At 35.3% G+C, this 25,835-nt stretch overlaps 1 protein-coding gene across 1 annotated transcript in view; it reads left to right on the top strand.

Moving 5' to 3' along the window:
• podxl (podocalyxin-like) overlaps nucleotides 1–25,835 on the top strand; it is a 93,452-nt gene that overhangs the window by 41,951 nt on the left and 25,666 nt on the right. The window contains exons 2-3 of the mRNA XM_028814348.2: nucleotides 11,923–12,204; nucleotides 16,578–16,840. Coding sequence (XP_028670181.2) covers nucleotides 11,923–12,204; nucleotides 16,578–16,840 — 545 coding nt within the window. The remainder of the gene's footprint in view (nucleotides 1–11,922; nucleotides 12,205–16,577; nucleotides 16,841–25,835) is intronic.

Here is a 25,835-nt window from a genome sequence, read left to right as displayed (position 1 = left end):
AAACTGTACGTTGCATGCTCAACAGTAAGTGATATACAAAGAGATCCTTAACAAATAATTATTGATTCATTTTCCCTCAGTTTAAAAAGGTTTACTTTTCTTCTTAATAAATATATTAAAGCAGTACTTCACCGCTGCGAAGCGCGGGTATTTTGATATATATCAAAATATATCGTGTCATCACACCTCCCATGTAAGCACGTGAACTGACCCGCTGCCTTTTGCAGTGCCATATTCGCGAGATACAAGTTTAATGAGAAGACACTTTTAACTGCCGGGTCTTAGCTAACATTTAATAAACCCGTGGACATCGCAACATCACACAAGACAGCGGATCACGTGAAGTGACTGAACGCAGCAGGAGTGATCACTTCGATGAATCAAACCTGTTCAAAAAACAAATAACACAATTGATAAGGTACGAACAGAATATGAAACCGATTGTGGATTTGCGTACAGCCACTGAAACTTTGTGACGGCACGAGACTTCAGGTCACGTGTCTGCAAAACAACCTCATTGAGGCAACTATTTTTACTGGCGGTGGCTCAGGGGAGAGAGTTTTTATTCCTCGCATCCCCGTTATACCCTCTGATCTCCCATTTCAATTCAAACGCCTACAATTTCCACTAAGGCTCTGCTTCGCAATGACAATTAATAAGTCTCAGGGACAGACCCTACAAAAGGTTGGCATTGATTTGAGGCAGGACTGCTTTTCACATGGCCAACTGTACGTTGCATGCTCAACAGTAAGCTACCACACAGCTTGGTCATATTACAAGCAGAGGGGCGAACTGACAACGTGTTATACAAAGAGATCCTTAACAAATAATTATTCATACATTTTCCCTCGGTTTAAAAAGGTTTACTTTTCTTCTTAATAAAAATTTTAAAGCAGTACTTCGCCGCTGCGAAGCGCGGGTATTTTGATATATATATGTAGATATGTATATATATAGATATGTAGATATATAAATATGTAGATATGTATATATATAGATATGTAGATATATAAATATGTAGATATGTAGATATATATATATATATGTAGATATATATATATATGTATAAATATATGTAGATATATAAATATACTGTATATATGTATATATATGTGTCTGTGTGTGTATATATGTATGTGTATATATATATATGTATGTGTATATGTACATATGTATATGTGTGTGTGTATGTATGTGTATATATACGTTGACATATGATTATATATATATGTATATATATGTGGATGTGTGTATATATATATATATATATGTATGTGTATATGTAGATATGTGTATATGTAGATATGTATATATGTGTATGTACTGTATATATATGTTTATGTGTGTGTGTGTGTGTGTGTGTGTATATATTATGTATATATATGACAGCAACACTCATAAAAATGACAACACAATTACATATACAGTATATATATGTACATATGTATGTATATATATATATATATATATATATATATATATATATATATGTGTAAATGTATGTATGTATGTATGTATGTATGTCTAGATAGATATATATATATATATGTAGATATGTATATATATGTAGATATGTGTATATATGTAGATATGTAAATACAGTATATATGCAGATATGTAAATATATATGTATATATATATGTGTCTGTGTGTGTGTGTATGTATGTATGTGTGTATATATATGTTGATATGTGTATATATATATATATATATATATGTGGATGTGTATATGTATATATATGTATATGTAGATATGTGTATATGTAGATATGTATATATGTATATTTATGTTTATGTGTGTGTATATTATATATATATAAGACAGCAACACTCATAACAATAACAACACAATTACATTGACAACCATGTTATGTTATTTTTAAAATGTTTCCTTTTCTTTTTCATAACCTCTTTAACACACTACTTCTCCGCGCTTCGCAGCGGAGAAGTAGTGTGTTAAAGAGGTTATGAAAAAGAAAAGGAAACATTTTAAAAATAACGTAACATGATTGTCAATGTAATTGTGTTGTCATTGTTATGAGTGTTGCTGTCATATATATATACTGTATATATACACACACACACACATATATACATATACACATACATACATACACATACATATATATACACACACATATATATATACATACATACACACACACATATATATATAGTAGCTGATTACCCGGTGGCCTCGGTCACTGAGTGCAAGAGAAAAAAATAAAATGTAGTATTTATAAAATAAGTTTAATTGCCAATTTTATTTTTCCACAAATAAAGAGCACTTACAATAACATAGAAATCAATATAAACAACATTAACATCATTATCATATGAGAATATGAAGTAATATATAAGAAGCACATTGCATATAAATATAAATTATTAAACAGTAAAATCTTCTTCTATAATACACTACCGTGGCTATTCGTTTGTCTGTCCAGGATTTTAAATCACCTGTAGCTCGCAAACCGTTTCACCTATTGACTTGAAATTTGGTACACATATACTACGTCACGTCTACTATCCGCTTTCGGGGTGATGATTTTATTACTCTTTTTATGTTTATTTTATTTTATTGTAGAATCAACTCACAGCTGCGCGCACCAGGGCAGCCGTGGGCAGATGCGTACGGGTGCCGTTTTCATTCCCTACCACCTTCGCTAATCATTCTTGAGGCAGATTGAAGACTTAAGTGCCAGCTTAACTGAAAAATTAAAGAAAACATACTAAGTTAGTGCAACACAGAAACAAATTTAATCAGTTTTAACGGGAAAATATGCCGACGAAAGAAGAGAAGCAGCGGGACGCTAGGGTGAAGAGCTGCTCAGTAAGCAGCATGCGCATCAACCTCTGAGCAAACGAATGATAAACGTACAGAGAAAGAGGATAAATACTATGAATGCTCATGTCAAGTGTATTCACTCCACGTTATGCAGTGCGCTGTTACTGGTATTTTGATAAAAGAATTTGAACAACATATAAGAAGCGTATAAATTATTAAACAGTAAAACATTAATATTTAAGAAGTAAAGATACATTGAGTACTACTGCAGTGCTTTCAGGTATACTACATTTTTTGTTTGCCCATTACATGCATAAATGTATACATTTTTTGGTGTACCTACACATATATAACGCGACATATAACTGACGGTGGGAGAAGCATGGATTTTAAACACGCGTTGAGTTCATCTGCTGGTGTCCCTCGTGGAATAACTGGTAATGTTTGACGAAAATCTACAGTACCTCCTATTATTTTGGTACGATCTCTGAGATCTTGCATTGTTCGTTTCAAGACTTCATAAGCTCTTTTATGTGCCATGGTGCACTCATCCCAAACTATCATCTTTGAATGTTGCAAGACTTTTGCCTTTCCAGAGCCCTTGCGTATGTTGCAAATTGGATTTTCGTCGTGAGCGAGGTTTAATGGTAATTGCAATGCCGAATGCGCTGTACGGCCTCCGTCTAATAATGTAGAAGCGATTCCTCATGACGCTACAGCCAGAGCTATGTCCACCATTTGCTCTCTCGGCAAGAATCAGGTTTATTAAACTCGTGCTGGTTCAGTCACTTCACGTGAGCCGCTCTCTTGTGTGATGTTGCGATGCCCACGGGTTTATTTAATGTTAGCTAAGACCCGGCAGTTAAAAGTTTCTCGCTACAGCAATTTTAACTCTGTTACAAAGTGATCCAAACTCTTGTTTATACCTCGTGTCTTCTCATTAAACTTGTATCTCGTGAATATGGCATTGCAAATGGCAGCTGGAGCGTTTGTATAAAGTTAATTTAAAGTTACTGTTTACACCGTGCTTTTTTATACCTCGTGTCTTATGAAGAATCTTGTATGCGTCACTCGCTCGCTTCTTATTGTTTCGCTGCCTTGTCAATTGTGTAATGAATGTTTTCTTCAGCGCTCTTTGGGGCTCCTCCTTCTTTTCTACGTACTGAGTTCACAGTCAGTTCACGTGCTTACGTGGGAGGCGTGATGACGCGACAAGCAACTCCGCCTCTCTCGGCCATCAAGCTGCACTCCATTCCAGTATATGGACAAAAAAGAGGTTCCAGTTATGACCATTACGTGTAGAATTTCGAAATGAAACCTACCTAACGTTTGTAAGTAAGCTGTAAGGAATGAGCCTGCCAAATTTCAGCCTTCCACCTACATGGGAAGTTGGAGAATTAGTGATGAGTCAGTCAGTCAGTCAGTCAGTCAGTGAGGGCTTTGCCTTTTATTAGTATAGATATATATACTGTATATATATATATAATATATAAAAACACTTTGTTTTCCACCTGCAGTGCACAATACAAAAGCACAGTATAAGCATAAAGCAAACTTCTTCTTTCTCAGTCCGCCTTCACTCCTCCTCTGATTAGCATCATCCTGGCTCTGGCTGCAGTAAGGCAGCTCAAAGTGAAGCACCGAGAAAAACAAAAAAGTTTGTATATGCTGTTTATTGATTTGGAGAAGGCTTGTGATAGAGTACCACGCCAAGGGATCTGGAGGTACATGAGAGAGAAAGGAGTACCAGATCACAATGTGAGGATTGTCCAGGATATGTATGAGGGAGTGAGGACTTGGGTTGAAAGCAGTGTTGGTGTAACAGACAAGATCCAGTTAGAGTAGGTCTGCACCATATTTCTCATTTAAGTCCTTACCTTTTTGATTTGGTTATGGATGTTTTGAGTAATGGGATAAACGACCAGTTCCCTTTGGTGCATGGTTTTTACTTATGACCTTGTGTTATGTAGCACCAGAAACGAGGAAGTGGAAGGGAAGCTGAAAGAGTGGAAAAGGGCATTGGAAGATATGGGGTTGAAGATAAATAGGAAGAATACAGAATATATGAGGTTTAATGATGATCAGGATTCAGAAGTTAGTCTGCAGGGAGAGCTAGTGAAAGACTGGGTAAAATTTAATGTATAGGACCATCTCAAGATGGAAAATTAATTGCAGAGATAACCTATAGAGTGCAGTGTGGATTGAACAATTGAAAGAAGGTATCAGGAGTATTGTGTGATCAAATATTAAGACAATGGTTAAAGGTAAAGTTTTTAAAACAGGGGTAAGACCAGCAATGATGTATGGAGCTAAGGAATGGCAGTAAATGGAGTTCAGGAGAAGAAGATAGATGTGGCAGAAATGAGAATGTTTAGATGGATGTGGTGTTACAAAAAAGGAGAGAATAAGAAATGAGATAATCAGGGATAAAGCAGAATTAGGAGTGATATCCAAATAAGTACAGGAAAGTAGGTTGAAGTGGTATGGACATGTGTTGAGGAGAGACAATGAATATGTGGGCAAAAGAGTGATGGGAGTGAAAGTACAGGGGAGGAGAAAGTAAGGGAAGCCAAAGTGGAGGTGGATGGATAAAGCAAAGGAAGATCTGAAGGAAAACGGCTTGACTGGGAAGAAGGTGTAGGACTAAGCTGTTTGGAGCAGGTTGGTCAAGCATATCTTTTTTCTGCAGATGTGGGAAAAGATGAAGAGGAAGAAGCAATGGATTAAGATGCCTCCATTAGTTCCGTAATGCTGGCTTGTTACTTTTATGGGTTTTGTGCTCTTATAGCTTTGTCTCTCTTTGCAGGAGATGCAAAAGGTGGTCATGGCTCTCTGAATGTAAACATCCAGGAACACCTGAGTGTATTTTGTGTAATTTTCATACATTCATTTTCTTCATTAACCTTTAAAGTGTCATATTCTAGTCACATAATGAGAGCATTCTATTTTGTTTACTGAAGTCACTGCTGTTCTAAAAGCCTTTTGGTGGCACACACAAGCATAACTGCATTTCATATTATGCTCTGCAGTATCTAGAAGGCCTAAGCAGAACAGAATGTCAGCAAAATTCACGAAAGGAAACATTTCTGTCATTTTCAAAATGAAGCATGGTGATGAAATAGGAATCTGCTTTAGCCAGCTCTTTGAATGGCATCATATTGAACAACAGGATTACCTTACTAATGAAAAAGCCTTTGCTGATAAGGGACAGGAGCTTAGCACTTTAAGGAAAAGCATATTAAGCCCTAGTGTGTGCTTGGTGTGTTTGTGTGTGTCCTGCGGTGGGTTGGCATCCTGCCCAGGATTGGTTCCCTGCCTTGTGCCCTGTGTTGGCTGGGATTGGCTCCAGCAGACCCCCGTGACCCTGTGTTTGGATTCAGCGGGTTGGAAAATGGATGGATGGATGGATATTAAGCAGGTTGTTTTTTTTCATGAGTTTCGATTAGTATCTTGGTTTTTGGTGAATAATTCCCCATAATTTATAATTCAGCTTATGTGTATCTAGTTTTTATGAGAGTTATATGTTTTCTCTTCTATATTAAATAAACAAATGTTGTATTTAAGGACCATGTATTCTTCCATCCTTTGGGTTAGTGTTAGAAAATTATGGCTGGGTGATATGGACTTAAATTGATACTGCAATTATTCTGAACTAAAATGCACTACTTTACTGTATATCTCAATATGTTCTCAAACCTCCTTAAAGATTGAAGATTATCACTATATAAATATATAAGCACATATTCTGTACAAAGTCCTATATCTGGTATATTTTCTGACAGTAATAAAATTAAATGCTAACGAAGGAGAATGTGTTTTCGTCCACAAATTTAACTATTTCATTGATAGCTGTATCTCAAAGAAAGTCTCAACATGTTTTATGTCTCCTTTACTTGTTTATGAGTTTCCATTGTATGTATTGTGTTCAATACCTTGCCTTCCTCGCTGACATCAGTTTCTGCCAGTCAGTAAACTTTGCTCATTCCCTGTAGCCATTTGATGTGTACGGGTAGTTATTTTGCAACAACTACCAGTATAGTAAGTACAGTAAAACCTTGATTATCCGTCAAGGATCGGGACAGAGTTAGTGACTAATAACAAAACAGCTACTTTAAAAATGACCCACAGTAGATTAGTTTAGCAATAGTCATAATTATTTACGAAACAAAACTATATTAACAAAATATATTATAGTATTAACAAAATTAATTAATTCATATAATATTGTATTGACCAGTGCAATAAGCAAATGCAACTCAGAGGTACTGTAGTTTTCTACATTTTACTTGGAGTCTTTGTTCCCTAACAAATGGTGCCCTCTCTTATACTCCATTGAGTACACCTCCAAAACAGCAAAAGAAAGCTTTCCCTATCAATCAGTTTATCTCGTGCCACTTATATTTTTTTTCAATACCGCAAAAATTTCATGCTTACTGTCTTCTGACACCCTACTCAAACTTCCTCCCTCTGCACCTTCATTTTTCTCCGAACTTCTCCTCTCATTCATCTCCTAAGGGGTGTGTCTGCCCCTTTACAGAACAGAAACCCTTTGTGTTCCCACACAGCCCATCGCCAGCTGAATGCACATCACAATTTATTAACAAAACATAATATAACAGAATTTTAAAAGAAAATTACAATGCAGAAGAACATAACATTAATACAGAATAATATTACCGTCAGTGGTTTCCATTTTCAACACAATTTTCAATTTTGTCAGGATAATGCTTTACATCTTTCACTGTTCTTCCTACTTAGTAAATTGAAGCAATACTTGAAACACTTTTGTCATTTCGTAAATATTTAATATATTTTTTTTTTGTAAAAACATCGTGTTTGGTTTTCCGGATACAGTAATCCCTCTTCCATCGCGGGGGTTGCGTTCCAGAGCCACCCGCGAAATAAGAAAATCCGCGAAGTAGAAACCATATGTTTATATGGTTATTTTTATATTGTCATGCTTGGGTCACAGATTTGCGCAGAAACACAGGAGGTTGTAGAGAGACAGGAACGTTATTCAAACACTGCAAACAAACATTTGTCTCTTTTTCAAAAGTTTAAACTGTGCTCCATGACAAGACCGAGATGACAGTTCTGTCTCACAATTAAAAGAATGCAAACATATCTTCCTCTTCAAAGGAAACAGAGAGGAATGCAAACAAATCAATAGGGCTGTTTGTTTTTAAGTATGCGAAGCACCGCCAGTACAAAGCTGTTGAAGGCGGCAGCTCACACCCCCTCCGTCAGGAGCAGAGAGAGAGAGAGAGAGATAGAGAGAGAGAGAGAGACAGAGGAAAAACAAAATCAAAAATCAATACGTGCCCTTTGAGCTTTTAAGTATGTGAAGCACCGTGCAGCATACTTAAAAGCTGCACACAGAAGGTAGCAACGTGAAGATAATCTTTCAGCATTTTTAGACGAGCGTCCGTATCGTCTAGGTGTGCGAACAGCCCCCCTGCTCACACCCCCTACGTCAGGATCACAGATAGTCAGCGCAAGAGAGAGAGAAAGAAAAGTAAGTTGGGTAGCTTCTCAGACATCTGCCAATAGCGTCCCTTGTATGAAATCAACTGGGCAAACCAACTGAGGAAGCATGTACCAGAAATTAAAAGACCCATTGTCCTCAGAAATCCGCGAACCAGCAAAAAATCCGCGATATATATTTAAATATGCTTACATATAAAATCCGCGATGGAGTGAAGCCGTGAAAGGCGAAGCGCGATATAGCGAGGGATCACTGTACACACTTTTAAGATTTTTTTTTTTCTTTGAATTGTTGCTATTTCATTAGTTTCACTTTTATTTCAGAACTTCGTTAAAAACAATATTTGGAATCTTTCGAGTCCCAACATGCTGAATCTTTTAAATGAAGTCCGTGAGACATGTGTTTAATGACTTTGGACCATAATTCAGGATAGGTTTCTCTGTTTGGAATTTCAGCACAGAGAAAACGATCTACATCATTAGCAGTTAATATTTTTTTTGCACAGTAACCAATAAATGCATGTGAGGTAAACCTCGCTTTTGAAATACTCTGACTTAAACTTCAAAGCCTTACAATATCTACATACTTCTGACATATCACCTATGTCCATATATTCGATCTCCATTTCTCGCTTTGTCCTGCTTTTTTTTTTCAATGACTCCTGGTCCGTGGTGATTATTTTCCCTTTTTTCAAGTAATAATTTCCGTTTGTTTGCGCTACTGCGATTTTTACTTTCTTTTTTTTGATACTTTCTAATTTTCCTGCTTTCATATTCTTTAACTTTCTCTGCATTTGTATTGCACCGTTTTTTTGAGCCTTTCAAATTCCACTGCTTTCATAATCTCTAACCTGCTCTGCATATGTATAGCGCCAATGTTTTTGAATGTCTTTATGAAGTTCTACTTTGCCTTTTAATTCTGAGCCCTATTGGATGTGCTTTTTTTTAATTTCACTTGTTCCAGGCTGATTATTACTTTCCTTATTTTCTGAATTTGCACCTAGATTATTCTTTTTCTTTTTTGCATTTTTTTCTCTCCAACGCTTTTGAGTCTCTTTTCTCCGCACTGCTCTTTCTTCTTCGCTTAGTCGTCGACGTTTCATCTATAACGTATTGTCTTTATACACTTTATATGCACTGAGAGCCCTGGATCTGAGTGTGCTCAAAGCCTTGACACGACTGAGTGTTTTGCTGCCCATGGTCTTATTTGATATTGGTTTTAAGTAGGGAGTGTCTTGGAAGAATCTCATGTTCTATGTCCCCGCGAGACAACCCTGAGTCAATCTCTTGGCACAGTCTCATGTTTAAGGTCCCAGTGAGACACTCCGTGGCCAATCTCTTTCGTCTCGCGGGTCTTTTAAGTGTCTTCCGTGATCTTCACGTGAAGATCAAGTCTCGTCTCCCTGGTCTTTCTCTTCCAGAATTTTTTTTAAAATATGGAGATAATTCCAACCCCACACATTACGTTTATTGGCCTTAACAGTGTATAGTATTTTAATTGTAACAAAAGGGAAAAGCTACATAACTGACACTATGAAAAATGGGGTATGACACGTAGAGCTGGGGAAGAACACTATGTTCTGATGTGCAAAGCTTGCAGCGTACCACATGACAATAGTAGGACAGTAATAGTTTTATATATATACAGTATATATATAAAAAAAATTTTTTGCCATGATGATTAACAGAGACTGACAGTTAATCGAGTGACGGATAATGAAGGTTTTACTATACTATATTAGTGGCTGGGCAACTCGTATTTTGCATCAAGCATTCTAGTACCGTAAATCTTTTTGGATTCTTCTTTCTTTGTGGTATAGACATATACTTTACACTGCACTTGAAATTCCAAATAGGGTGGAAATGTTTATTTTTTATTGCCTACTTTCTAAATATAAAGACTCCAGTTCTTCACTCTGACCTTTATTTGTATGCATGGTCTAAAATAATAATGAAAGAAAAAGTTAAACTACACTGAATGATAGCAAAAAAACTGTATTTTTACAGTGCTTTTGACAGCTCAAATTCAAACACATTTGAAAAAGTTATCAACCAGTTCTTGAAATAGAATTACAAAATGGATCTAACAATTAACAGAACCTGTAATAAAATAATTTGCCTTTATCTACAAAGGCATGCTGTGCTCATGAAGCACGAAGAACCACTGAATCCCAAACGCTGCCAGATGCTGTGTTTAAAGGTGAACAAATGTCTGCTAGAAAAATAATATATAACTGAACATAAACATGATAAATATTTTACAGACATTAACCAATCAGAACAGTTTTGTACTGTTTAATTCAGTATGTATGTAGCTTTGATTATAGGTGCAACTTGGTACACATTGCAAGGTAAACATTGCAAGGCAACAAACTACTGTTTCTAAAAGCAACAAGAGACAAAGTATATAGGGACAAAATAGACCACTAAACAGGAGGAGAAAACACAGTAACATAACTTTAAATCATTCAGGACACACCTTCTTATAATTATTAGGAAGTTCAGCTTACCTGCTAAACAAAAATGAAAATTAAAACAAAATGAAATGGTTAATAATACAGTTTATTCCTTAACATATACTGTACATGAACATTGAATAATTTATATACACACACACATAAAAAAAATGAAAGGCTGCTGTTTTTATTGGTGCTTGTAACATTTCAGCAGCTAAGAGCACATAGAGTGGACAGAGAAGGGCTTACACACTACATGGACATCTCACTTCTGGTGTGATATGAGTTCGTGGTTAGTGTAGTTATTTGACCACTAACAAAGTACAAGTATTTTGTGGAAACTAGTTAAGTAGGTGAATGTGTGTTTAGCAATATAGTAAATCATTGCAGCAGTTTCATTTTTATTAAAGTTCAGAAGAAGTTGTAGAAAATCAAACTGCTGGATGCAATATTGGCTTTTGCATATTGCTTTTTATTAAATATTGAATCAAATTGAAAATTTGATGTATTACCCAGCTCTAGTTGAAATGGAAATACAGTTGGACATTTCAAATGTATAGTGTGGTTGATGTGACCTTCTAGTGATCAGCAGAATATGCAAAATATAATTTGAAGTTATGTTTTGAATTAGGTGTAAACATCTGAATGCTTCTAATTCTTAATGCTAAATGTTACATTTCTTGGACTTTAACAACCCTGCTCTGAAGAGCTATAGTTTCAAGAATTTGCTGGTTAAATGGTGAATGGTGACATGCAGATCTCTCAGTTTAGGTTGTTTTGCAAAACCAAACTCCCAAACAAGTTTTGTTAATAAAAGATAATAATGATTGTCATGGGTTAATATGCAATTTTTATGTGGGCCAAAAACATCTGATTATCTTTTGGCTTTGTTTATACTGAAACATTTTAAATCTCAACCTTTAGAGTCTTCTACACAAAGTGTGTCTTTGTTAGATTGGTATTTTGTGGGGTGTTGCAGAATGCTGACAAATATTGTCCTTAGGTTGATTATATGTACTGTTATTTTAATTGTATTAGTTACGTGTAGATTAAACCCATGTTGATGTTGCTATCAATAAAAGTATTTGCTATTAACTAAAAACAGGGACATTCACATTCTATCAGTATAACTGCCTAACTTTAGCAGAAAATTCAGTAATCTACAATGTATATATCATGGATTTTTTCCCATAGGTTTTTGCGAAATGACATCTACAGAGAATTCAACTGCAACAGCAATAAAATCGTCTGTTACTGCAAACAATACAAAAACATCTACAGTTTTATCTTCCACTGCTTCTGTAGCTACAAACGTTTCTGCTACTGAAAAAAAAGCTGCAACTACTGAAAGCACAGAAACCACAGTCAGATCAACTTCTTTGGGGCCATCAAGTACAACACCTCAGTCTTCAAGTAGTACAAAGACTTCAGGGACTTCTGTTTCAACTTATTCTAAAGTAACTAGTACATCATACAGTGAGTATTTACCTATTTAATTAATTGTATTTTTTTAAGATTTAAAATAATGTATTAAAAGCTCTAAACAAATTACTAGCTCTTAGTTTTTTTCATTATTTATTAATATATACATTAATTTACTGGATTGTAATTTATGTTTCTTGTACAAAAAATAAAATAATATGGTGACCACTTTTACTATTATGTACCCTACACGGTTAGGGCTGCTTAAAATAGAGAAAACATGAAATTGTAGATACACTCATTTGATATTGCAATAGCAATATGAGATACAGTACATGAAAACAAAGAATAAAATCTACAGTATATCCTTCAAGTGCTGACCCCAAAAATGTGTTTGTGTTATGATAGTAGCATAATTTTCAGCTATTTTTTGGATTTAATTAACACCAGATAACAATAATAATAATATTCTGCATATCCAATGTGCATTTTGTAGACTATTATCCTTTTCTTAGTAGGTAAAAAAGAGCATCACTGCAGTATCTCCCTTAAAGCAAACTGCAGAAGTGTTACAAAACCAGATAAACTCTGTGGTCACTAATATGTAATGTTTAAAATAAAATGAAAATAGGCAAACATCATTCTGGACAAACTTTTTAAAATGCTTATTAGACAGCCTGGGTGTTACAATCCCTCCTAATCCACTAACAGCTGTGTTTGGTGTACTTCCAGATGGGCTTAACGTGGAGAAAGACAAACAAACTGTTTACTTCACTATTAGCATGTAGACTTATCTTGCTCAACTGAAAGAATCCTAGTCCACCTATTTTAAGTCAGTGGGTAACTGATATTATATACTATTTGAAATTGGAAAAAAAAACAAATTCTCTCTTAGAGGATCTGTTCAAAACTTATTAAAACCTGGCAGGACCTAACCTGTTCTGTTGTATTTGTACCTTTTGTGAAAGTGTTTCTTTGATATTTGGAGTTCAGGCTTCACGCATTATACACTTCATGTCTACATTTTGTCAATTATTACTAAAACATGAAAAATGTTTCTGTTTTAACAATGTGTTTACATAGATCGTTGTAGACACGGAACACACATGAAATGCAAGTGTTCCAAATAACGATATAGTATTTATAAAAGGTGTCATTTTGATTGACTTCTCACTCTGTTCAACTCTAAGCAAATGACACGCAGGTAAACAGACTTGAGCTGAGAAAACTGTGTTGGGGGGGGGGGGGGGGGGGTGATAGCAGGCTGCTTGCTGTTTGCTGATTATCCACACATTTGCAGGACAAAGGACAGAGACGGAGAGGTGAGAAGCCATTTAAGGTGGGATGGATCTACGAGTTTTTTCGTAGGCTCTGGTAATTCTAGTGTTAAATGAATTAAAAGTTAGACTGACCCATTCTTTTATGAAAATGTTTAGAATGAAAACCAGCAGTCAGTGTTACTTCAGCACTGAACTTAGGAATCCTGGTTCTAGTTAAAAAATAAAAAATACCATTTGAAACCACATTCATCCAGTATAGGACTACAGTGTATCTTTATATTACTGTATGCTCAGCCCATGGTTAGAAACTATTCGGTTTTCACTCTCTGTTTCACAAAATCTGCATATTGTTAACAACTTATAAGCAGATTGGAAAATCTAGCACCAGGAGGGGAAATTAGCTGATCTGGGTTAATGGCGAAATTATCTCCAGACCACAAGAGTTTAGTCAAAAATGTCAAAAGTTTCATTGGTGTCATTTTAGTTGGTTCAGAGGGGGCTTAGGCAACTTTAAAATGCTAAGAATGGGTGAACCTCTTTTCTGTTATTTTTTTGTGAATATTCTTAAAGTTTTATTTTTAAGGAACTTGAACTATGTGTGTTTTGGAAGGCTCCCCTATTAAACTCAGTGTTTCAGTGTAACGCTTCAGCTCAGACTTGACTTCATAGCATGCAGCATAAAATTGCTTCCTCAATGGAGGTGCAAGGACAAGGTCACTCCTTACCCAAGATCAGTTCTGTGTTGAATACCTTACCATAACACTGTCAGTAGTCTGTTTTGTTTGTTTACCTGTTTATATAGCTAAGGAGTTTAGTGAGAGTTTATTGAATTTTCAGTGATGAATCTGTGCTGTTTGTGTCCATTTCTCAGTACTGCACAATTTTTTCCACTGTCTGTTCTGCAAGGTAATACAACTTTAAGCACTCCTGTCAGCTGAAGGTGGAGAGAAAGGTCTACTTTATAGTTTGCTGGAGCATTTGATTTCAGTACAGTAATCCCTCACTTATCGCGGGAGATAGGTTCCAAGGCCGACCGCGATAACTGAATTTCCGCGAAGTAGGGACACCATATTTATTTAATTATTTAACGTGTATTTGGATGTTTTTAAACCCTCCCTGTATTGTTTACAACCCACCATTTACTCTATTAATAACAGGGACAACTGCTAAGCAATATAAAATCGGTAGATAAGTTTACACTTACTGTATAGCGAAGTACACGTAGCAGCTTGTAGGCAGTCATGACGTCGTCGACCTTGTTGCAAAGATTCCTAAAGCAGATTCCATCCAGACTACTGCCTTATCACTTCCACTTGCAACTCGTTTTGCGTCCTTGTTAAAAGAAAAAGCAGCCGTAGATCTTATATGCTTTTTAAATAAAAAGAATCGTGGACTCATTGATGCTGTAATGGTGTCCTCCAGTGGTGTAGCTGTTCCCTTCCTTCAACATATCCAAAACTTTTACCTTTTCTGTAATCATTTGCATCTTCTGTTGGTGCTTGGACACGGCCCCTGTAGGAGTAGCACGTTAATGCTGAATGAGTGAGATGAGACTTCCTGGTTAATGCAACACTCCGTCGCCGAGCCAATCAGCAGCACACAGGAACTTAACTGCGTGCTCTGATTGGGTAGCTTCTCAGCCATCCGCCAATAGCATCTCTTGTATGAAATCAACTGGGCAAACCAACTGAGGAAGCAAGTAAAAAGACCCATTGTCCGCAAAAACCCGCGAAGCACCGAAAAATCTGCGTTATATATTTAGATATGCTTACATATAAAATCCGCGAAGTCGTGAATCCGCGAAAAGTGAACCGCGAAGTAGCGAGGGATTACTGTATAACTATGTGAATTAATATGTAATTGAAAAACTGATGTGAAAATATCTTGGAATTTTTGATATTTTACACTATCATAGAGGTCATTAAATCTTTGGCTAAAAATTCAAAAGATGAGTAATGACAATAGCCTGTCACTTCTCTTCAGATAAAAAAGCACCTGGAAAAATGCAAAAGACTTCTAAGCTGTTAACCTATACTGTAAAAGGCACTGGGGGTGTATCAACTTGTGTCAAATAAAATCAGTGAATTTAGATGTTATTTCTAGCAACAAATAGGTATCACTACTTTGTTTCCAAATACAAAACATGTGACCAGATAACTGGCTAACACCTCCTGACAAATAAAATTTATCTCCAGATAAAGAAATATATATATAAGAAATCCAAAACCAACATGGATACCATTCATGTATAAAAGCAAAATACAGTTAGTGAGTTAGTCAATTAAAATTGAAAAAGTTAAATCAATGTAAATGTAGTCTAAATCTGGGTAAATACTGTCAGCACCTGGCTGCTTGTCATGGTGGAGGCACAGGCAAATTTCCTCACTCCTCCTCACTGCCTGTGCTTCCAAATGTTGAAAAATAATTCTCAGACATCATTTTTTGCAGAAATCTAAGAAATGTTGTTTTGAATCTGATGGTTTAGTATTGCCATCTAATTCCCTGAAAGCTTTGGTAAAAATCCTTCTATTGGAAACAACATACTATTTTAACATTTGCAGGTAAAACACACATTTGTTCATAGTCACATGATATTTTTCTTTTTACTGCTCTTTTCATTTTCACATATGCCACTTAAGCATGCAAGATAATCAGGTAACATATTTGAAGTGCATATAATGTGTTCCTGGAAGCACATTGTAAATGTACTTTTGAAAACTTCAATACATGTTTTCCTCATATATCATGTAATTTACAGCACAGAAATGTGCAAACATTATACTTCTAAATATATTTTACTACACAGTTTTAGCTTAATTAATACATGTAGATAAACACAAAAGTAAATTTCATCTAGTTGTCTGAGTGTTAATTACAAATATGTTTTAACTGTCCAAGAAAGATAAGTAATTTAAATTTAAGGTGGAAATAGTAAAGTCACTATTGTTAAATTTTGTTTTGGGTGCTTTGTTAGCTTAATATTTAAAATTACTGTATAATTTAAGTAAGTAATTCATTAAGTGCAACTTTCAAATTTGTTTTTGTGGTTAATTTGCCATCAATGAATATGCATAGAGATCTGTAGACAATTTGTTCACTAAAACGTCTTGTCAAATTGTGTCTTACAATTTTTCTTTTTTAAATTAGCATCTTTAAAGACCACGTCTATGGTTTCCACGTCTTTGTTAACGTCAACGTCAACCTCAACATCAACGTCAACCTCAACGTCAACGTCAACATCAACATCAGAAGTAACAGAAAACTCAACCAAAAACTCTTCTACCCCTGAATATGCAACAAATTCTACAAGGCAGTACACAACTGCAAGCACTGTAATGAACACCACCCCTACTACTAGTAATACTATGACTACAAGCAATACAAACATATCTTCAGAAAATAAATATAAGGTAACACCATTTTATCCCTTGTTGTTTTTTTTTGTTTTTAATGTTAATTTAGTTTTTTTTTTAAATTCTGAAAATCAGTATAGATAATAATAATTAATTACATTTATATAGTTTTTTCTCACTACTCAAAGAACTTAACATAGACGGGGGGAACCACCTCAACCACCACCAATATGCAGCATTAACTTGGATGCTGAGACTGCAGCCATTCTATGCCAGTTGTTTCATCACACATTAACTATTAGGTGATTAAGGGTTAGGAGAGAGTCAAGTAGAGACAGGTGATTAGCCAGGACAATGGGAAATACCCTACTCTTTTCAAAAGATGCCCAAAGTTCTTTTATGACCACAGAGAGTCAGGTCCTTGGCTTTACATCTTATCTGAAAGATGGCTTCATTTCTACAGTACAACGTCCCTTTCATTGCACATTGGGATCCACAGTTGACCACAGGGTAAGTGCCCTCTGATGGCCTAACCAACACCTCTCATATTTTCAATTACAAACATATTTTCAATTACAAATTAGCTTAACAACAAAATTTGTCTATTCTGTTAGCCTTGTATCTTCTTGATAGACTTCTTATGAACATTTGATATATTTGCATGTTTTGTAAAGGTTTTTACTGTTTTTGTTATTTGTTTGTGTTTCATGCAGTAAAGGTTTTGGTAAGAAACAAGTACTGAATAATTAAAATAGTATTCCACTTTAAAACTACACCTCAAGAATTAGGAATGTCTAGCTGATAAACTGTAAAAAAGTAATGATTGAAAATGATTAAAACATATAATTGCATGTGCAGTACACCCCTGAAATTCACGGGGGTTACATTCCTAGAGCACCCACGAATTGTGAAAAACCGCAAATTTTGGATGTGATTAAAAAATGCCAATTTTTATAGTTTAAACCCTAAATATGCCCCCAAAACACTTTAATTTCATTTCAAACTCAGCTTAATACATTACCTAAAAAAAGAATGTAAAGGTAAACCCGTATACTGTACATTACTTTACTGCCATGTCTCCTGCAGTGCTAGAATGTAAAATACCGATGTTACCACTTTATGTACTATAATTCATGCAAGCGCGTTTTAATTGCCAGAAGCCTTAAGGTGCAGGGCGTTTCAGCGGCATCTTGGGTCTTTAAGAAGAATAAAATGGAAAACACAAGAACACTCAGAGCCATTGCAGGGACTGCTGGGAGTTGCAGTTTCAAATTCTATTGGCTACTTTCACCATCCCAAGCCACATTTTCCTCTACGGTTGCTTCCTGTTCTCTCTACAGTACAGTATTGCCACGAAAAAAGCCATAAAAATTGTGGTGGATATTTGCGATTTCCACTAACAATTATTAGATAGGTTCTAAGGAAAAAGCCGTGAACGACTGAGGACGTGACCACTGAACCGCGACTTCGCGGGGGGGTCTACTGGATATTTACATTTAGACAAGTGTTTACCTGCCAATATCAATTAATTGAATCAATACAAAAAATAAGGCTTCTAAGTGTCTGGTTATGCAAGAGCTTAGTGTGATTTTGTTTTAAAGTGATAAAGAAAAAAAGTCTGATTCAAGCAATTCAGTAACATGAAATTGGTTATTGGTATCTGAATAAAAAAAAATCCTCATCAGAGCATCACTATTAGAATTTTGTTAATTTCTATATATTACACATTTTTATAAAAAAAAAATAATAATACAATAAATATTGTAATTCTGTATCATGTAACTTTGATGAGGTGAGTGTGGCTATTAAATGTACATTGCTTATGTGCACAATTTTCACATGTATGCAGTTCATTGAATGTTACAATGCTACCCAATTTGTACTGTAGATGTGTTATTTATTTTATTTTTTGACATTATGTGATAGTTCATTGTACTTTTGATTGTATTGAGGTAGACTTTGTCTTTATTAAGAAATAAAGATTTTGAGTTTTACTTTAATAGATAATAGGTTTTCAGTTTTACATAATTATGATTAACAGAGATGCCAAGTGAACTGCAGTGCAAGCCTCTAGGAATTTTTATAATTAAACATATAACTATGTTAATGTTTTGATGTACAATCTTTAGATCAAGAAACCCTTAAGAAGTTAGATTTACAGAGGAAAAAATCTTCAAAACTCAAACTAATAACAGTGTTTAAACGCTATTTCATAAAATGTAGTCCTATACCAAGGCTGAGCCAAAGGTTCGATGATATCATCCATTGACTTTACATATCATCGACACATAAGAAATTGCAGAAGTTTTATCATAGTGCCAAATTATAGCTTTAACTTTTTTTATCTTGTGTGCCTTACAAGAAAGCTATCAGGCACTCAGGTTCTCTGCAACAAGTGACATTCACAGGAGAGGGCCCCGTACAGCTTTCTGTGAAAAAAGGGGTGAAAGGTTTAAAAAGACACCCTGAGAAGGCTGCAAGAGTTGGAATGAGTAACAAATGGGACTGCAAGGAGCCAAAGTGCACAAGTCACAATAGTAAGATGACTTTCTTTGGACCCAAATGAAACGCGAATGCATCAGTCAGGGTATTTTCCTATGGCAGGGGTGTCGAACTCCAGGCCTGGGGGGCTGCAGTGGCTACAGGTTTTCATTCTAACCCTTTTCCTAATCAGTGAGTAGTTTTCACTGCTAATTAACTCCTTTTCCCTTCATTTCAATAGCCCTGTTTTTAAGGAGTCAGTGCTCTGAATTGATTCCTTTCTTCATTAAATGGCAGCCAAACAGAAATGAGACGTGAAACGAGCCAAAAGATGACCAGCTAAACTGGGATTTCAAACTCCAACCAATTTCACTCTAAACAGTTTCTTAATGAGAAGCTGATTCTTGCTGTTAATTAAGCCCGTTATTTAATTCAATGGCTTGTTGCTGCTCTCATTCTGCCACAGCAGACATTTCCAAATCTGTTGATTTTTCTGTTTTTTTCTAAGAACATTTTCAAAATGTTTTGGTGACCTGAGAGATCAACCTTACTGAGACCTTCACCTTTATTTATTTTCAGATATTGTGTGATAGGCATAGGTGAGCTGGTCATATGGTGGCTTGTTTGATGTCTCATTATTGTTTGGCTACTAATTAAGGAAAAAGAGATAATTAAGGGGCCTGAGTCAAGTTAATTAAAACTAAAGCAAAAGAAGTTAATTAGTAGTAAAAATGGCTCACTAATGAAGAAGATAGTTAGAATGAAAACATGCAGCTACTGCGGCCCTCGAGGACCGGAGTTTGACACCTGTGCTCTATGGCCATGATAATGAGAAGTGTCAGTTAGGAATGTAGTTATTGCTTCTTTCTTTTCTTACTGTAACACTGCTTAAAGGAACTATCCTTTTTCCTTCTTCATTGGAGCCTTTAGACTTTCTCGTATACTCAGATATAGGATAGATATTTGAGGAGTGAACCACAAGACAATGATTATATTTTTATATTATGTACATTAAAGAACCATCAACAACAAATCAAATTAATAATATATTGAACAATTATTATAAAAGTAAAGGTGAATAAATCGGACCCTGCAGCTACATGAATAAAAAAAAAAATCGAGTATGTGTTCAGGTTAAGTACCACAGTTGATGGATTTGGCCCAAAAGTTAATACAGATCTACAATTTTGGTGTAACAACCACATGCCAAACTTCATCCATCAATCTTGTTGTGTTTTTGAGCAATTGTGTTTACACACACACAGACATAATTCCAAAAAACTGTATTTTCGGACTAAGGGAGGCCTTAAACGTCAAGATTCATCAAAATCTCAAGGTTTGAATTTTTTCATGATTATTGTACTTTCTCTATATTTCACATACGAGAAAGTAAAAAGAATAAACCTATTCATTTTTTAAAATTTTTTTCCCTAATCCACGTTGTCCTCCCTTCTTCCCCATCAACACAGGGTTGCTACAATAGGAGTGTAATTGTACTGTGTACACAAGATAATGAATCTGAAATAAATTGATTATACAGTGAAACCTCGAGATACGATCACCTCTGTATACGAGAAATTCAAAATACGAGGAAAGTATGAGCGAAAAATTCAGATCTAAATACGAGCATTGGCTCACGTAACGAGCCACGAGCCAGGCTGTGGGTATAGCTCGCGGCTTAGGGAGGGGGCGTGGTAGCTGTAGCGAGCCGCAGGGCGATCTGCGGTGTCTGCGTTTCTCACCTAAGTGCACAGGTGGGAAACTGCCCACATCCATGATTTGTCCTGTGGCTGATGGGCTGGGCAGGGTTGCCACCCGTCCTTTAAAATACGGAATCGTCCCGTATTTGAGAATGAAATTGCGCGTCCCGTTTTGAATCAATACGTATGCGTCCCTTATTTTTTTGTATTAAAAGTGGTAACCCTAGCAGCTGCCATGTCTTCCCCGCATATATAGAGAAGCGCGAGCCGGTTAAGGGGGAGAAGAAGTAAAAGAAAAGAGAGGAGAGGAGAGAGAACGGAGGTTGCAGGAGGAGGCAGGAATCCGCAGCAGTAGGAAGTCGGTGCGAGAGAGCGAGCGAGTACAGGCTCGCGTGTAGCTGAACAGGCGAGCCAAACAGCTGAAGCAGGACGGTGTAGAGAAGGTCAGCTGCATTAAGTGTCTCGCCTATTGCAGAGCCCGCATGGGAGAAGCAGGTGAGACGCTAACAGAGAAGAAGCACCGGGGATTGTCATCTGTTTTTTGAAGACTGCTTCCTGTTGACGTTTTAACCTCGTGTTAAAGGATTGTTATTCTTATGTACTTTAAACCTCCACTTCACAACTGTTTTAAGGATTATTTATTTAAAGATTTATTGAATGCTCTACTGCACTTTGGACACCTGTTTTGATTCTTTTAATAATCAGTTATATTATTTACCAGTGTTATTTATTAAAGGTAGACTACAGTATATATAATTTATCAGTGTTATTTGTTAGGAAAATTGATTTTTATGTTAATATATTTGGGATGCGGAACGGATTAACTGGATTTCCATTATTTTCAATGGGGACGTTTGTTCTAGATACGAGAAATTCGCTATACAAGCTCAGTGCTGGAACGAATTAAACTCGTATCTAGAGGTTCCACTGTACTATATATTAAAGGAGTGCCTTAATTTTTTTAAAAAGCCAGTGCCATTGCCCTCCTGTGTGCACATCATACATTGGAAGCTTGTTGTACCAATCAATATTCAGGTTTATGCAGCAGGTCTTCTGGTTATCTAGACAGAACTTTATTTTTCCACAGGGGGACATTTTTTTTCTTTACACAAGCTCTTTAAATAGGTAGATAGTTGTTTTTACTCTAGATCATAATGATATTTTTCCATTTGAGAAAAGGACTCGTAAGCTTTTCTGTTTAAAGTGTTTTGAAAAATATTTGCCCCTTTCTTGATTTCCTCTGTTGTTGAATTTTTAACAGTGAATGTTTTCAAATCTTTAACCAAAATCTAACCTTAGGTAAATAGCACCTTAATGAAAACATAGTACTTTTTAAAAACTTTTTACATTTATCTAGTGATCACAAATATCCAACGGCAAATAGTACTGTTTGAAAAGTAATTAAATAAACACAAAATCAAGGGATACTTATAGTAAGTAACATATTTAAATAAAGCCAGGCTTGATTATAGCAAGCTCAAAAGGAAAACAATAGTGAATCTTTCCAGCAATAGCCTTCCTGCTAAAGTTACTTCAAGGCAGTGTAAAATCTTCCAGAAGGTCACAGGGTATCCTGAAAAACATATAAAATACTTCATACTTCTCTTGCATCAGCAAAGGACGGTGCACATGACTTCACAATAATAAAGGCACTGGATGAAAGTGGGCTTCATTGAAGAGTGCTACTGCTGGCAAACTCTCAAATATGGTAAAGTCAGTGGTATCTTTAAACTCCTATTTTGTGCTACCATTGGCCACTGTCCACTGTCTTGTATGGGCCAGTTAAATGAGGTGTTAACTTTGTACAGGACTCTCAAATTCTATAATTTTTGGTAGATGAGATTTTCTGCTACATTCCAAAATAGATATGTGTTCACAAAGAACTAATCCACTGCTGTAATTCTTTTGTGTTGTTTGAAGCACATTATTTAATTTTGATGAGTGCTCCTTATGATTTTAAGGAGTGGTTAATAGAATAATCACATGACAGTTTGTTATTATTTCATAATGAACCGTATCATCTTGGAGATTGCAGAACTGTATAAATCTTACTTATATTCATTTATTTCCATTCAGAACTCTTCTTCAAAACAAAACATTTTTTAAACAGTGCTAATGATTAGGTACATTTATTTGTTTTTTAAAGGAAAAATACAGCATAAAAGCTTAAAAAGAAATCTGCTGCAGAATGCATAAAATTAAAATGCTATATGTATTGTATGGAATAGCATAAATGTTGTACATTATATAATGGGCTGTAACCTGTTATTTTAATGTTATAGTGATGCAGTGCATAAATAAATGTCTGCAGTGTATTTGGAAAGATGAATTAAAATTTAAAGATATTTCAAAATACATTTTAAGATATCTTAAAATGCATTTAAGACATTTGAAAAAGAATACAAAAGGCATTTTAAGATATCTCAAATGGATTTCCTGATATCTTGAAATGATACACTAGACATTTTAAAATATCTGAACTGCATTTCAGGATATCTCAAATTGAAATCAAGATACAGTGGTACCTTGAGGTACAAGTTTAATTCATTCCGTGACTGAGCTCGTAAGTCAAAATGCTCGTATCTCAAATCAGTTTTCCCCATTGAAATTAATTGAAATTAGATTAATTCGTGCCAGACCCCAAAAACCCACCCCAATTTTTTGTTAAATGTTTTGAAACATAAGAAAAATGTATTTATAATGAACAAATATTGTATACAAAGTAAAATCTAATACATAAAAGAGAATCTAAAGAAATAAACAGATGTTGGCGGAGTTGATTAGTGTATTGTAATTTTTTTTTCTTTCACTTCACTTTTGCTTAACTTAATTTTCTTCTTCACTAGTTTTTTTTTTCTTTTTTGCCATGCTTTCGTCACTTTCATTCGCAGGGCGTTTCAATAGAAAGCTGTTCAAGGAGCTTTGTTTCTTCCTCCCCTTTAGAATGTTTCTGAAATGAGTTAGGCAAGTGTCATTAAATAGCGCTGCTGCACGACCAGTTGCAACTTTTTCAGGGTGTTTCTTTTCAATAAAGTCTGAAACTTTTTCCCACATTGCCAGCACTTCCTTTATCTCACTTGAAGAGATAACCTCCTCCGCCTCTGGCTCCTCTACGATACCAAACTCCTGCAGAACCTCTGTATGTTGCTGCGTCAGTAGTTCCGTCACCTCCTCCATTGTCAGTTCCTCAGAATGTGCGACGACAAGCTGTTTGATAGCTCGTATCTCGAATTTTGGCTGACAACTCAAGGCAAAAAATCGACCTAGTGACGGCTTGTATCAAAAAATGTTGGGGCACTCGTATGTCAAGGTACCACTGTATCTTGAAATTAGTCGCTGTGCATTTTGAGCTACCTCAAATAGATTTGAAATACTTTAAAATATGTCTGTAGGCATATTAAGATACCTAAAATACATTCCAAGGTATCTTAAACTAACCTCCTGTTCATTTCAAGATATCTGATACGATATATCTCAAAATCATCTCTAAAATGTCCTATTCTTGTAACAGCATATCCTGTCTATTTTAAGATATCTCAAAATTAATTTCAGATATCTTTAAACACACAGGAAGTTATTTTGAGATATGTTGAAATGCATTTATGTTATCTGAAAAAGGACAGGCAGCCGTTTCAAGATATCTGGAAATGGACAGGAAATTTTTTGAGATATCTGAAAATGATAAAATTAATTTGTGATATCTTAAAATGAACAGATAGTTGTTTTAAAATATTTTGAAATATAATTAAGATATATAAAACATTTAGGATATCTTGAAATTTACTGTAGTTTGAGATATCTAAAATACATTTTTTCAAATGAATTTCATATATCATAAAATGATTATTTGAGGAATATATTTTGAGATATCTCAAAACGAGTTTTCAGATATCTTAAAAAGTAAATTGCATTTCAAGATATCTGAAATTAATTTTGAGTTATCTCTAAATGTTAATTTGGCTTACCATATGCATGGTGATCACATAAAGTGAACTTTGGAAGCCTGTGTTATTGAAACGAGAGTTTTGGGTTTAATTGATTTTGAGATTATAATTCTTGTGAAGGAACAAATTTCAACAACAACAACATTTATTTATACAGCACATTTTCATACAAATGATGTAGCTCAAAGTGCTTTACAGGATGATGGAAGAGAAAAAAGACAAAATATATAAGAAAATAAAATTAGTAATACTAATTAACATAGAATAAAAGTAAGGTCCAATGGCCAGGGAGGACAGAAAAAACAAAAAAACAAAAACTCTACCTAACATAAATGACCTCAATCAGTCCTCATTGTAGGGACATCATGGTACTTTGATCAGGTGGTGGTGGCACAGATCGCTACCACAGAAAAATGGAAAAAGAACAGCATAGAAAGTAGGTAATGATAATTCATTGAATGTACAGAGCGTCAGGATTAAACTAAAATGAAGCTATGAGAAAGCCATGTTAAAGTAAAGAGTTTTCAGCCGTGTTTTAAAGTGCTCCACCATATTAGCCTGGCGAATTTCTTTTGGCAAGCTATTCCAGATTTTAGGTGCATAACAGCAGAAGGCCGCCTCACCACTTCTTTTAAGTTTAGCTCTTGGAATTATAAGCAGATACTCATTTGAAGATCTAAGGTTACGATTAGGAGTGTAAGGTGTAAGACATTCTGAAATATGGGATGGAGCGAGATTACTTAAGGCTTTGTAAACCATAAGCACCATTTTAAAGTCAATTCTAAATGACACAGGTAACCAATGTAATGACATCAAAACTGGAGAGATGTGCTCGGATTTTCTTTTCCGAGTTAAGATTCTAGCAGCTGCATTCTGCACTAGTTGCAGTTGATTGATGTCTTTTTTTTGGTAGTCCTGAGAGGAGTG

The sequence above is a fragment of the Erpetoichthys calabaricus genome, chromosome 1 (genome assembly GCF_900747795.2).
Source record: "Erpetoichthys calabaricus chromosome 1, fErpCal1.3, whole genome shotgun sequence".
Lineage (NCBI taxonomy): Eukaryota > Metazoa > Chordata > Cladistia > Polypteriformes > Polypteridae > Erpetoichthys > Erpetoichthys calabaricus.
Note: the sequence above shows the minus strand (reverse complement) of the source record. Positions and strands in the feature narration are given on the sequence as shown.